This window comes from Spea bombifrons, chromosome 3, assembly GCF_027358695.1.
Source record: "Spea bombifrons isolate aSpeBom1 chromosome 3, aSpeBom1.2.pri, whole genome shotgun sequence".
Lineage (NCBI taxonomy): Eukaryota > Metazoa > Chordata > Amphibia > Anura > Pelobatidae > Spea > Spea bombifrons.
This window is the reverse complement of record NC_071089.1, coordinates 100,366,128-100,378,611: the sequence shown is the minus strand read 5'-3', so window position 1 is coordinate 100,378,611 and position 12,484 is coordinate 100,366,128. Positions and strand designations below refer to the sequence as shown.

Genomic DNA, 12,484 nt, shown 5'->3' with positions numbered 1-12,484 from the left:
ACAAGAATTCTATAATTAAGTCCTAAAACTTTATATGCAAATATATCATATCTTATTGCAGGTGCACCTTCATTTGCCAGTTTTCAGCTCTACTTCATGAGGAAGCTGTGGGTTAATATCCAACCAGGGAAAGATATTAAAGCCGACTGTATCTTTCATTATCACCAGGTAAGGTATGATGACAGCTTATGTGAAAGGAGACAGGACTGACTACAGTGAGGTGCAGGTATTGGGGGGAAAGGTGCTGTAGTGGGGGGGGGTAGGTAGTGTAGTGGAGGGGATAGGTGCTGTATGGGGGGATAAAGGATATAGTGGGGAAAAGGGGCTGAGGGAAAATTAGTTGATTATAAAATTCAAAACAAAATGTATTAAAAAAACATTTGAAGATGGCCACTGGACATGCGTATGAGCTTCTGAACTCAGAAGTCTCTCCTGATTATCAGAGACCTCCTTCACTCAGACTCCTCATTGCGGGACTGTCCCGGGCAACCCGGACATGTGGTCACCCTAGCCCCAATCCGGCAGTATGACTGCCAGTGGGCCCCCGAAGGTTAGTGGGCCGTGGGCAAATGCCCACTTTGCCCGCTGAATTAAGCGGCCTTGTAGACAAGACACAATTAAAATACTGATTATTTCCCTTGTGATATCCTATGTGGTTATTTGTAACTGACCTCCCTCTCTTGTGTCTTCCTGAACACTCCTACCAGACTCATTTTTATATCTCCTCTCCCTTCATCTGCTGCCACCTGACCCTTACTTACCAAGCCCCACCACCCAATATATCTGCACTTATATCCATATACTCTCCTTCCCACCCTGTTTGTGTATCCATGATTTGTACGTGTGCTGGAATTCCCTGCCTCACTCTTTCAGGCTCTTCCCTACTTACTCTAACGTTAAGGTCTCACTAACATCCCACCTAACCAGAGAAGCAAACAATCTATCCTCTCAATACCTACCACCCACATCCTGAAATGAACTATCTATCCTCTCAAGGTTTAGATCCACAGTCCACTGACCTCTCCATATGACCCCTGCTACAATCCACTCTTGCTCACCCAAGCCGTTCCTCACCTTACGTCTCATTCCCCCTTCTCCTTCTCCTTCTGTACCAGTATGTCTTAACATGCGTTTGTTATGGTCACTTACGTATATTGTCAGTTTTTAAATGTTATTGTTAATTTTATATATTCTCAATTTTAATGTTGTTGCTAATTATCTTTCTCATGTATTGGAAAGGCCCTATGGAATCTACTGGTGCTCTATAAATAATTTGTAGCGTAATAATGTTCTGTCATATATCCAGGAGCTTCCCAAGTATTTGCGTGGGTATCACCGCTGCTCTGGGGAGGATGCTGGAATTGTAGCTGCATTGATATACAAAGTGCAATACAACAATGATCGATCCCACCTGGCCACCATCAACAAAAATCTTCGGGAGCTAATACCAGAGTACTTACTGCGCAACAATACTCCAGAAGATTGGAAGAAGGTACGTCCCAGAATCTATACTGAACTACTTGGTGTAATGACTTTTCTGAAACAAGAAGGTGAAAACTAGAAGAGAGACCTTTTACATGAGAAACTAGCTGAGACAGACTAAGGACCAGTGGAGAGTCCACCAGCATTTTCAGCATTTCCATATGTCATAGCTTATTAAACCAGTAGTCTAGATAATAGCCCAGTTTACACATTTGTCATCGACTAAAATGTATTTTAATTTGTGTCCGATGGCCCTTGAGTGTATTGTCTTTAGATTGCTATATCTAATATGAGTGCACCTCAGTTGCATTTTATCATATCAGTTGTGATACACCCAGAACCAGCACAGTAATGCATGTTTAGCTGAGCTCACAAGCTAGTACACAAATCCATATCATTCAGCTCAGTATTGTCACACATTTCACAGCCTCATTGATATAGAGACAAGCTGATTGATAAGAGACTAGTATACAGTGCATTTAAGATATACCGAACAGATAGACATAGCAAATCCATAATGGTTTTTAGTTTATAGAAATCATTCTAATATTTAATAAGCTCCTCTGATTGACTCTTGTTACTCTTCTTCATAATATAGAATATAATCACAAATTATAGCAAACATGAAAGTAAAACTGTGGATGAAGCTAAAGTGGCATTTCTGAAGATTATCAGCCGCTGGCCAACTTTCGGCTCTGCTTTTTTTGAGGTCAAGGTGAGTAAAATACAGTATTTGGAATGAAGACGGCTAACAAAGCAGGGTGAGGTTATATTACCGTAATTAATGACATCCTCCCTGTTCTTTGTTTCCTATTATTTTACCCTTAAAGGAAAAGTCCAGCACAAAAACTAAAATAAATGATGGGAGAACATATTTTGTTTTCCTTATTTGCTGCTCTTTTCAGTCTCAGACAATGCCTTGTATTATTTTTTTGCAATATATTATAGTGATTTCTACCTTTCCAGTCTCCAAGCTTGCTATATACTGTTAACTATTTGTCTGACTGTATTTCAGCAAATGGTGAAGAACTTTTCAAGACATCCAAAAAGCTAGTCAATGAGAATCAACTGCAACATGTCTGGTAAAAATGCTGGGTTACCAAACAGGGTGGCTTCCCCTCTCTAATGAGGGGAAGCCACCCAATTTGGTAACCCTGCCTTTCTGGTGATAGGAACACAATTTTACCATATGTGTTAGTTGATTCTCGGTGACTAGCTGTGTATTTAACATAAGTTATCTATTGACATATAATTCTTTGTTCTTTACAGCAATCCTCAGATGCACAGTTCCCAGATATTGTACTGATTGCAATCAACAAACACGGAGTTTCACTGTATCATCCCAAGACTAAGGCAAGTCATTAAGTCATCGGATACAATATAGTATAATATGTGTTTATGCCACAGGGAGTGCATATACAGTATGTGACAACATATATGCCTTTGTACTAATGAAAACACAGTTTCACTGTGTATACAGTGCTATTCCGATGCAAAGAGCTAAAAAGCGGAGCAGAAACATTCTATTAGTTGCTAGCATCATTAGCTGCATAATTTTTTACTATTTTGCACAAGTACCTTTATAATAAGCCCTACGTACTAGTGAGGCTCCTCATGGTATTGGAGTGCAATGTTTGCTTTGTTGAAGACTTTTGATACATACCATATTTATCGGCATATAACACGTACCGGAAGTGAGGGAGACGTGGGTGCAAATCGCGCAGCTCTAGGATTCATCGGCGTATAACACGCAGGTAGGGTTTCAGCTTCGAACTCTGGGAGAAGCATTTCTTCTCTGGTTCTCTGGGTCAAAACCTGAATCCTCTGGGTCGCAGGTTCTTGACACTTCCCACTTTCCACACATTTCCCCTTAAAGTGGGGGTGTTTCCAGCGATGTCAGTGGGCAGTCCTTGCCGCGTTCCCACAAGGGTAGGCTCTGTGTAGTCGGAGCCCAGAGGTTCCCAGGTATGTATATGAGCTTGTTGGACATCCCATTCCAAAACCATGGGCATTAATTGTTGCCTCAGTTCTTTTGTAAAGGATTTCCACAAAATTTTGGAGCGTGTGGAAATTTGTACCCGTTCAGCCGGAAGAGCATTTGACAAGAAGACCTGGCTTGCGATTGATGTCCCAATACATCCCAATGGTGTTCAGTGGGTTTAAGGTCAGGGCTTTCCTCTACACCAAACTCATCAAACCATGTCTTTATAGATCTTGCTTTGTGCAACTAAAACAGGAAAGGGCCTTCCCCAAACTGGTGCCAGAAAGTTGGAAGCATACAACTGCGTAAAATGTCCTTGTTTGCTGTCGCATTAACATTACCCTTCACAGGAACTAAAGTGTCCAAAACCTGATAAAAAGCTCCAGACCATTATCTCTTCCATTATCTCTTCTTCACCAAACTTAACAGTATGCAATATGCATTCCGGTAGGTAGTGTTCTCCTGGCATCCGCCAAACCCAGAATCTTCCACCAGCCTTCAGCAAAGTGAAGCGTTATTCATCACTCCGCAGAACGCGTTTCCAATGTTCCAGAGCCAAGTGGCACACCGTTACTCCACATCACTCCAGCCGACATATGGCATTACGCATAGTGATATCCGGCAGTTTGATACTGTAGTGAGTGATGCTAGAGAGCTAGTGAGGGTCTATGTATCTTTGGTGAGGATAACCAGAATAAAACGATTGTGGGAAAAGTTTTTTTTGAGTTGGTTCTCGTACTTCTGCACTACTCAATCCCACAATCGCGTGAAACAGCTTTGTTGGGCATATATCCTAAAGGTTCCTTAATTATGTTTTCTTATCGGTGAAAATAACTGTAGCAAGAAACTGGAGACAAAAGAAAATAATAAGATGGCAGGGAACCTTGATGGGAAACGGAACATCCCAGAGGCATTACATAAAGATGGAGTCTATAACTTTAGGGTCCAACTCACGGGGATTCCATGCTAATCTAATTGATAATTAACATTATTGGGGGGCTGCACAGTTAACAATCCATTTCTTTTTCACTTTTATTTTATTCCATTGTGGTTTTTTTCTCGTGGTAAAAGCTTGTGTTCAGTATCAGTCTGATTTCTGAAATGTGCAAATGAAGATACTTTGGGATCTTGCATAATGTTATACGTTTCTGTAAGATATGTGTCCAATTGCAGTTGTGAAACAAATGCACATTTTGAAAGTTAAAGGACTGTATTCCATGCAAAATATTTCAACACGAGTTTTAGCGAAAAAATGCACGTGATTTTACAGTAATTGAAATGTAATTTTGTATATTGCCATGTGTTTCCTGCCCATAGGATCTGCTAGTCAATCATCCTTTCAACAAGATCTCTCGTTGGAATAGTGGGAATACATACTTCCAGATGACAACTGGGAATCTTGTGCGTGATAATAAGATCCTGTGTGAAACCTCACTGGTAAGTAGCAATAATATCAGTGTTGTTCCCTGATTGTCCATCGGGTAAAACAGGCAATTTCCCAATGTACCTCTGCTTACGTGGTAGATCTGCTCCCTCAGTGTGCGCCTGCTTATGAGTATGGGAATGTAGCTGCCGGCCGCACGCACCTCATTACCAGGAGCGATTTAAATCCCCAGTCTGGAGCTGAATGTATAATATATCTTATCTGACATGTACGATAAAACCTATAACGTGCTGTGTGAAGGAAACTAAATCAGCTACACAACTGTCAGTTTATACTTCATTTGACAGCATGGAGAGGGGTGTGTATATACTGTGCCTTGTGATGTTTCATTTATTAATATATTTCTGTGCAGGGCTATAAAATGGATGACTTAATGACATCATACGTCCACTATTTGATGTTAAAACACCAACAAATGAGCTCAAGCTAGCAATGAGTGTGACAGCTACTACCGTGAAGATTATTAACTCTCTATTGATCATCGTTAACTTAAATGGCCTTTCCTGCCAGTCTGTGCCTCCCTCTGTAGAAAGCACAGCCCGTTCCAGGCTCCTTCTCTACAGCTGCAGACAGCACCTCAGCAGTGGACAGTACCAGCGATCCTGCAGAGCATTTCTTCTGTACTAGTTCTCTGCTCCAACCTGCAGAGCATTTCTGCTCAGGACCACCATAACACACTGGCCTGCTCATACAGTGCATCACTTCTCCTTCTCTGTCAGAAACTTCATATTACTCACTTAAGAACATAATTTCAGTACATAAGGTTAATTACCAGCAGTGTCTTTGTATTCTCTTTCCCTATTACCTGGACATGCACAATTCCAAGAAAAACAGAACATTATCCTATTTATGCCAGGCTCTAAAAATGCTTATTAGTTCACAACACAAATCTGCAGATTATCACTCATTTCATTCTTTCATGACTGAGGTTCTTGAAATCATCCATATTGTATCCACACACAAAATGCAACCCAAATGCTGTAGCGTATTACACAGCCTCAGTACAGGCAAACGCTGAGGAGTATCTCTCTCATCTGGCAATTAGGGCAAGTCCTTTATATACAATTCCCAGGGACAATGTAAACTTTGAATCTACCTCTGTGCCTGACTGAAACATCACCCCATGTTTTCCACTTCCGCAACAAATTGCGGATCTTACTAAAACAACCAACTAGGTGCCTTTATTATACTGAAAATCTAAAAGCCAAGAAGTGTAATTTTGTAAGATGCTCCGTCATCTGCCATAGAAAGCAAACGCTCGACTTGTGTGTTGAATATATATATATATATATATATATATATATATATCTTTAGACTATGTTGTGCATTGAGAATGAAGGCACTGTGGAGTAATACTGATTATGGAGTAAATGAATGACATCACTGCTATACTGTACAGCGTTTATCTGAGAGGCATCCATTGTACGTCTCATTCATTTTATTTAAATAAAATAGATTGAAAGTTATAATACAGAGGACATTTTTTTCATGTCTGTCTTGTCATTGCTGCAGCTGCGTGTCATTGAAACCTTTAAACTGGAAATAGATTGACTCTATAACTATATTTGGTGGATAAAATATATTGTCACAAAAGATACAAAAATTTAAAAAACATCTCTCTCCTTAAGAGGTTAAAATAACATTAAAATGGATCAGAAATGCGATAAATGACTATTGTAGCTGGAAACGGCTGATTTTTAATGGAAAATCTTCATAGGTGTACCAAGGCTTTTTATCACTCCCATCACTCCTGTGTTCCAATGGCACGTTGTGTTCGCTGATCCAAATTTATGTTTAAAAGGCTAATTGATCGTTAGCAAACCCTTTCGCAATGATGTGACAGCTAGAGGTTTCTTTCCCAGAAAAACAGCTAAGTGACATCAAACTTTTGAACAGTAGTGTATATATATATATATATATATATATATATATATATATATATATATATGTATATACAGGGATAGACAAAGTGTCAGTATAAGGACACCGGTGTCTGGGGCAAGGTTTGTGAGGTCCATAGAACATCTTTAATCAGTAAATGTCCACCATGAATATTGTTGGTGCCTACAGATGCATATACGGTATCTACTGTAAATATAATACAGAAGAGGAAGAAAACACACGATTAATAGGTGGTCAAAGGCATATAGCATTTTAACTAGTTGTGGCTGGGTGCAGGACATTAACCAGACCTTTTTGGTTTCTATGGGACCAATTGATTGAGTTGTTTATGCAACTGACCTTTCAAAGAAGAATAATGTATTTTTTTTTTAATTACCACATTTTCGGTTGTTTATACACATGATTGTGACATTTAGGGTTACAGAACACTATAATACACTGATACTGAGCAACCCTTGTGAGTGAAAGGGGGGTTTGGGTCCCAAAGAGGGACTGACCCTCCTAAAAATGAACTCATGATATTGAATGGATTAATACATTGCTTATTGTTCACACTAAACAATTGTATAACATTGTGTCATAGTAGTACTTGGATGCAGAATGGCACATTTTGGAAACATCATACATCATGTTGAAATCTGCATTATCATTTCATACTATACAAAGAAGCATTGTCCATAGAGATTGATATGGCTTTCTTCTACTGCTTTGAGAAATGTGGATCCATGGACCATCTCTATTAAGCAAAAAAAAATCTATACTTGTTTCTAAACCTCTTAATAGCTAAAGATCCCATCCAAAAGAACCGTCACCAATTAAATCCAGTTATGTATGAAATAATGAAGCTCACTATTTTCTCTTGACATGCCCCAGAATCCTCTTTTACATTTTGTCTGCAGCTGTGCTGAGAAGGGGAACCAGATGAGCGTGCCAGAGCCCAGTGAATGGCGGGGGCTTTTGACGGGGGCTTGATTATGCCTAATTGCACACAAGGCTTGATAGTTTTTCTAGACAAGAAGTCATAACCCCCTCTAGCAAGTACCCCCAAGTTACTATGGCAACAGGGCAGTCTTCGTCCCCAAAGGCACACACTCCCATCTTTGTCCTGTTATGAAACATGCTGCTGTCTATCTCATGGGGGTGAGGAAGAGGACATGAATGTAGGGAACCCCCCAGCGAAAGAGCTCTGGTGATAGATATATTGCACTGCTTAAACCAGGGCCCGGGACACTCAACCATCTGGCAATCTAAGAAAGGGAAGAAGATCAGCGCCGGAGAGCACTGGCTTTATCATTAAGGCTGAAGTAAGTAAATATAGCATTTTAGCGTATGTTCTCTTTATGGTAACACCACTAAACTTAACCCTGCAGAAATTATGATACGAGAAAGAACATTTCAAGAACAGAAACAGAGAATTTGATGACAGATACAAACTTTCTAATCTGACCATTTTCCTGATGTAAAGACCTTAACCAGTCTTTGGTCTTAGATTCCTCTTTACATTATATCTAAGCCTCTGACTCTCTAGTTTTAGAATGAGGGTGATATATATATATATATATATATATATATATATATATACGGAATGTGAGTTTATGCATAGAAGTGAAGTGGTGTGTGTTATGTCCCTGAACCTATATATCATTTTATTGTTATTTAAGTATTTATAGAGAGCTGCCCGGCACCTCATTGGCTACGGTGCCCCCGACAGGTAACTCACAGCAGATGTGTGGAAGGAAAATGTCTGGAAATATATTAAAGACAGTAGTCAAATATTGATTTAGGTGAGACATTGTGCAGTACACTTGTGTGTCTGCTCTGTATACTGAGTTTGAATGAGAGCGACATGCCACATGCTGTACTTGGTCAGGTTAAGAAGCACTCATGCTAAGTCTTATTCTTGCCTTTAAGAAGTGCACACTAGTGTAGGTGATTATTTGAGATGCTGAGGGTTGATGATGTGTATTATAAGTGGGTTATAAAATATATAGCATGTTATATCTGATCATTTACAGCAAACAGATTTAACTTCACAGCCCTCATTGTAGCCACATGCCACTGCAGAAATGCAAACTATTACCATTCTTTACATATATCATGGTGTTTTGGGCAATCACATGGATAGCTGCTGAGACCCTTAATGTAGACTAGTTGTGACTGTCTACAATCTCTCTAATTTCAGTTCTTTATCTGTTTTTTTTTTTTAAATTCACTTTCAAATATCATATTCAATAAAGAACTGTATTGTTGGTAGGCAATTAAAGTTTATGAGCAAGACAGTATCTACTTTATGGTCTAGGAATTTAGTCCAAATTCCAACATTCCAATATCCAGTGGTAATCTGAGCAACTTCCTTATCCTATATGAACTCACAGCATTAAAGTGCCAAAGGAACATTGTATTATATAAACCGCCAATAAATGTGTAGATCGTATTACGGTATTTGCAATAACTCCTAAACGCACAATGCTGTCCTCCAGACAGAAAGGCCACATGTAGAATATTTACACAAATGTTTCTTTATCATTGTTAATAAAAATGTGTCTTCATTTAAAGCAGATGAATATAATTATATTGCTTACATCTTACATATTGCCAAATCCCCAGCATAATCATTTAAGGAAGAACAGTGTTTATCTTGATTAACTAAATTTCAACACACTGTAGTATTTATTTTTCACTATTATGTGAGTTTCTGCAGGAGGGTTGGAGATCCAGCTGCTTGACGTCTGTGATTTTGGAAGGGCCAACTAAAGTGACATTCTTCAGCTAGAAGGCCTTGGATGTCTCTGTATAATGCATAGTTAAATCATTGATGTTTCTAAGAAGTCATCTGGCCAATTGAGCTATCCATTATGCCGTGCCAGCTTGCCCCTTCTGGCAGGAGAAACTTGCCAGGGTTGTCCTTCATAATGTATCTAGTGAGCTAGAACAGTAGCTGGTAGTCCCCTGGGGAACTTGATCCACTGACCATGCTCTGGGAACCTACAACCTACAACATGTTACCAATAAGTCTCAATACTGGATGACAATTCAAAAAAGTAAAACAATGGCTTCTTTTTTTACATCTTCATTTTTTGCATGTATACAAAGTCATAGAATCTGAAACGAATTGATTTACTGTGTTTTTGTCATCTCTCTTCCAGTCCTACTACCAAGGTGCCATGAGTAATCCTGATCGTGTATTTCTCACAAACACCTCCAGTTTATCTTGGGTGGACCCCTGTGTCCAGGAAACATGGATTGAGAATGTTCTTCTGTCTGTATGCTACATCCTGGGCCTGCTTGTAGGTGGACTAGGAAACATTTTGGCTCTTTCACTGTTTGTCCGTGACCGCCAGCCTCACTCACCCTCTGATATTTTCCTCCTTCATCTTGCCCTGTCTGACCTCTTTTTGCTCCTTACTTTACCAACCCGTCTATTTTACCACATATCAGGCAACAATTGGCCTTTTGGTTCCATGCCATGTCGCCTGTCTGGATTTGTTTTTTATCTCAATATGTACGCCAGTCTTTATTTCCTGGCAGGCATAAGTATTGACAGATACCTAGCAATTGTGCACCCACTCAATTCTATCAAGTTCCGCAGGCCTTTGCATGCCCATGTGGTATGTATATTTCTCTGGGCAATTGTTGCTTTTGCTACAGCACCATTGCTATTGGGTCGGCAGCAAGAAAAAGATGAAGGGGGATGTCGGCTACTCTATCGGGAGACACCATCATTGAGGGCATTGTCGTCTCTTAGTGCTGCATTTGCTATACCATTCCTGGGCACAGTCACTTGCTATGGGCTCATTTTAAGGCGACTCAGAAAAGGAGGTGATAGAAAGCCCAAGGAACGAGCAGTAAAGATGGTGCTTCTCGTTCTGACAATATTTCTTATCTGCTTTGTCCCATATCACCTAACTAGAGCTCTCTACCATGTTCTAATGCCTGGGGGTGAGGATGCAGCCACATCTTCCTGTGCTTTGCGCCAAGGGCTAGCTTTGGCCAATAGATTCACCTCCTGCCTAAGCACGCTGAACGCTGCTCTCGATCCACTGGTATATTTCTTTGCTGTGAAGAAGTTCCGTCAAATTCTGATTAAGCTTCCATGTAGACGTCAGGGAACTGTGGCAGGAAGAAACAGAGAGGATGTCCGGACAGAAGACAGTTCATTGAGTGCCAAGACAGAAGTGTGAGAAGGACGGGGGTTTAAGAAAGTTTATAGATCAGAATGATGTTAAGGAAAACAGAACTGGTGGGTTCCGACAAGGACGGCTTGCCAAAAGTCTGCTGACAAAAGTTTGATTATAAAGCTGTAGATCTAAACTTGATTCTTTAGAGGTCAGTCTATTGCTTTAGCTATTCACTATAATCATCAAAATGGCTAAATTGTATTGAAAATAAGGATTAGTCCAGTATTATTTATTCTGCTCTTTAGTCATGCCTAAGCTTGGTTCACATTGTACCTAATTCATACCGGTCTTTGAATGGAACCTTGTGATGCATTTTCATAACAAATAAATCAGCCCCAAGTAAAATCTACACATATTGGACTTATGATCACATGTCATCATCACGTTTTGTTCTTTTACTGATGTATATATTTAAGAACTCTTAAAGTTCATAGAGAAGATACTTAAATAATCGACATTTTAATACTAAACTTGCAATGAACTTAGATTTATTATTAAGTCATAGGAAATTTAGAGACACACAGACGGCAGATATGTGTGTCTACGTTAACCTGAGTATTTCTGTTTTGCCTCTAACGTGCAGTTCCGCGTACCGTGCTGAATGAACAAAATATTGCATGAGAAACAGCATTCTAGTACTATTCCCTGAAATAATAATTTCATCTTTTACCATTTTGTATTTTTGCTGTAGCACTTAATTGTCATGTGACAGAAATGCAGGCACTGATTGGTTATTGTTATAAAAGCCAGCAAGGTTTCTAAAGATGTGCTTTTTCTTGTTTTTTGTGAACCTTTGTGAATAAAATGACAGATCTGCTAAGGTTTAGTTAAATAATGTTTAAATTAATGTTTTGTCTTTCAGTTTAACTGCTACTTTAATGTCATTATTACCGGTCAAATTATTGCAGTTGATGACATTTGCAACTGTAACTTACAAGAAAACTCTGGAAGAGATGTAACAACTGTACATGCACTTAGAAACATAGAATGTGCCCGGAAGATAAGAGCCATTTAGACCATCAAGTCTGCCCAATTTCTGAATACGTTACTTAGTCCCTTATAGCTCTTTCACTGTGTTACGCTCTACTGCTTCTGTTGGAAGGCAATTCCATGCCTCTCTAATTTAAGATTGTGTTCTCTTGTTGTGGTAGTTTTCCTTCTTTTAAATAGTGTCCTCCTTTATCATGTTGATTCTCTTTATGTATTTAAATGTTTCTATCATATCCCCCCTGTCACGTCAGATTCGTATCTGAACTTGTTTTTTTAACAAAAATTGCACTCATACAAATCTCGGAAAACGAGGGCAATCCCAATCAAAACTCTCCAAAATGAATTGTTGCCATGAAAAATAGTTGCCATGTGCAGCCGCTATGATTACAAGCCATTTTGGTGCCATTACATGCCATTTTGGCGCTCCTTGATGAGGTAAAGCGGTATGGACTGTGTGTAGGAGGGTACAATTCAATGACTGATAGGTAGAAGTAACCAAAAATGGTT

General features: G+C 39.4%; 2 protein-coding genes across 2 annotated transcripts in view; both read left to right on the top strand.

The window, feature by feature from the left end:
- The window catches only part of MYO7B (myosin VIIB), a 41,489-nt gene extending 35,110 nt beyond the window's left edge, over positions 1-6,379 (top strand). Inside the window, exons 42-47 of the mRNA XM_053459077.1 lie at positions 62-168; positions 1,307-1,492; positions 2,081-2,197; positions 2,752-2,835; positions 4,781-4,900; positions 5,260-6,379. Of these exons, the coding sequence (XP_053315052.1) occupies positions 62-168; positions 1,307-1,492; positions 2,081-2,197; positions 2,752-2,835; positions 4,781-4,900; positions 5,260-5,337 (692 nt within the window). The 3' untranslated portion in view covers positions 5,338-6,379. The remainder of the gene's footprint in view (positions 1-61; positions 169-1,306; positions 1,493-2,080; positions 2,198-2,751; positions 2,836-4,780; positions 4,901-5,259) is intronic.
- Positions 6,380-7,760: 1,381 nt separating this feature from the next.
- GPR17 (G protein-coupled receptor 17) lies at positions 7,761-11,612 on the top strand. The gene is made up of 2 exons (XM_053459070.1): positions 7,761-8,113; positions 9,956-11,612. The coding sequence occupies exon 2, from the start codon at positions 9,974-9,976 to the stop codon at positions 10,988-10,990; it is 1,017 nt and encodes a 338-aa protein (XP_053315045.1). The 5' UTR covers positions 7,761-8,113; positions 9,956-9,973; the 3' UTR covers positions 10,991-11,612.
- The last annotated feature ends 872 nt before the right edge of the window (positions 11,613-12,484 follow it).

Bases quoted from the DNA above. Each gene is read 5' to 3' on its own strand.
- GPR17 (XM_053459070.1), top strand. From the start codon at position 9,974: ATGAGTAATCCTGATCGTGTATTTCTCACAAACACCTCCAGTTTATCT.